This window comes from Macrotis lagotis, chromosome 1, assembly GCF_037893015.1.
Source record: "Macrotis lagotis isolate mMagLag1 chromosome 1, bilby.v1.9.chrom.fasta, whole genome shotgun sequence".
In the NCBI taxonomy this organism is placed as follows: domain Eukaryota; kingdom Metazoa; phylum Chordata; class Mammalia; order Peramelemorphia; family Peramelidae; genus Macrotis; species Macrotis lagotis.
Genome location: NC_133658.1, coordinates 148,617,497 through 148,619,653, shown reverse-complemented (window position 1 = coordinate 148,619,653; position 2,157 = coordinate 148,617,497). Strand labels below are relative to the sequence as shown.

Sequence of the window (2,157 nt, the reverse complement as noted above, 5' to 3'; positions counted from 1 at the left end):
CTCAAGCATAAAATATCAACTCCTCATCCTATTATTTAAAGTCCTTTGTAATAGGTATCCACTCTTCTTTTCTAGACTTACCTTTTTTCAATTATCTTTACTCAACTCTTTATTCCAGTCAAACTGATCTATACTTATTATTCCTGGTTTGTGATGTTTTGGGAAGGGAAAAGAAGAGAGAAAAAAGAAAAGAGAAGAAAACAGAAGGGAAGGGAAGAAAAGGTGCCAAATATATATGTATATGGATAGATAGATAGCAAGATCATTAGATAGATAGGTGATAGCTAAATAGTTAGATGATAGCTAGATAGCTAGATGATAGATAGCTAGAGATCTAGATGATAGAGAGAGAATGATAGAGAGATAGATAGATAGATAGATAGATAGATAGATAGATAGATGATAGATAGATAGATGATAGATAGATAGATAGATAGATAGATAGATAGATAGATAGATAGATAGATAGTCTGTCTCCTATGTCTGGAATGCTCTCTCTCCCTTCTGTCATTAAACTTCCTATTTTCCTTCAAGTTCTGTTTCTTTTTTTAAAATATAAAATATATATATATATATATTCTTAAAAGCCTCATTATTTACTTTGTGACTATCCTAATTTATAACCAACTCCAAGATTTAAAAAACAACAAACATTCACCACCAATAGAACACTTAAAGTAATGTTGATAGCTTTATCCTTAAGCTCTTTTATTTACAAAGTCAGCAGTTCTTCCTAGTCTTCATTTTTCTTTTTCATGTCAATCATAAGATTTCCATCTAGTTTCTCAAATTTGCTTACTCTTTAGCAGGTAACCAAAATAAATGAGAATGTTGAATATATCTAAACTTTAAAAATCCTTAATATCTTCTTTGTTTATTTGGGGGTTTCTCAGTTTTCTCATAGAGAAAAAAAAATTTAGTCATAACTCAACCTTATATATGATCCACCTGCCACTTGTACAACACAATTCTGGATAGTAAAATTTGGTGTATGTTGTCTTAATTCCTATTGCATAAGGAGGAAGAAGTCATCAAGAAAATAATTTGTAGAACACCTTGAAAATCCATGCTTTGCCTTCAAAGTTCAATTATTATCTTTCATTCACTGTTCAATCCATTTCATTATCTGATCTAAATTACTCTCTAGTTCTTCTGGTACATTGCTTGGCAGCTTGTGCACGATTTCATGCTTGTAGGAGGCCATGGCTTCTTCATAAAGAATTTGGAAAATTTCACACTGTATATTGTCCTGTAGTTTCTTTACACTGTATCCCCTCTTTTCAAGTCTTGAATATAACACAGAATTATCTGTTTGAAGCACAAAAACTATATGAAACCATCGTTCAGAAAAGAAGTCACAGCCATGGTAATCAACAATAATTCCACCTTCGGTCATTTTATTTTCTAACTCATCAACTACTCTGTCTTCATCCAAAATAGGACATTCGTATTCTTCATCAAAGCCATCATATAACTGTCCTTCTTGTGCTAAATCGCCCACATTAATGTATGTCAGCCCTGTTCTTGATGCAAGTTCTTTGCCTAGTGTGGTCTTTCCAACCCCTGGTGTACCCGTGAGCAGGATGTTGGGCAGCCTCATGGCGGCTGCGGCGCCAACTCCGCCCTGGCACCAGCCCTCCGTGAGGGAGCGGCCTCAAGTTCTATTTCTTACAGGAGGTCCTTCCTGATTCCTCAGTCAATTATTTTAATTTTTATTTATTTAAGGCAATGGAATTGAATGACTTGCCCAAGGTCACACAGCTAGACAATTATTAAATGTCTGAGGTCGAATTTGCATTCAGGTCCTCCTAACTCCAGGGCTGATGCTCTATCCACTGTGCCACCTAGCTGCCCCCCACTCAGTCAATTATGATTAACTTATCTCCAACTTTTGTGTAGTTACTTTGTATAAATCTGATTTTGTCTTTATATTCCCAGCTCTTATCTGACATTCAGTTGGTACTTAATAAATGTTTTTTGAATGAACAAATGAAAGTGTTCAATGACATAGTGAAGTGTGACTAAGAGCCTCTAAGTACTAAGGTACTAGGGTGATAACTGCATTATTTTTCTTCCATACATCCCTTATAGTACAGAGCAATATGAATATACAGTAAATTCACAATAACTAATTAATGCCTTGATTTAAATCCCTCC

At 34.5% G+C, this 2,157-nt stretch overlaps 1 protein-coding gene across 1 annotated transcript; it reads right to left on the bottom strand.

Annotated features, from left to right (window-relative positions):
• Positions 1 to 592: 592 nt before the first annotated feature.
• Positions 593 to 1,629, bottom strand: LOC141514413 (adenylate kinase isoenzyme 6). Its single transcript, XM_074225226.1, has one exon. The coding sequence runs from the start codon at positions 1,598 to 1,600 to the stop codon at positions 1,103 to 1,105; it is 498 nt and encodes a 165-aa protein (XP_074081327.1). The 5' UTR covers positions 1,601 to 1,629; the 3' UTR covers positions 593 to 1,102.
• Between the last annotated feature and the right edge of the window lie 528 nt (positions 1,630 to 2,157).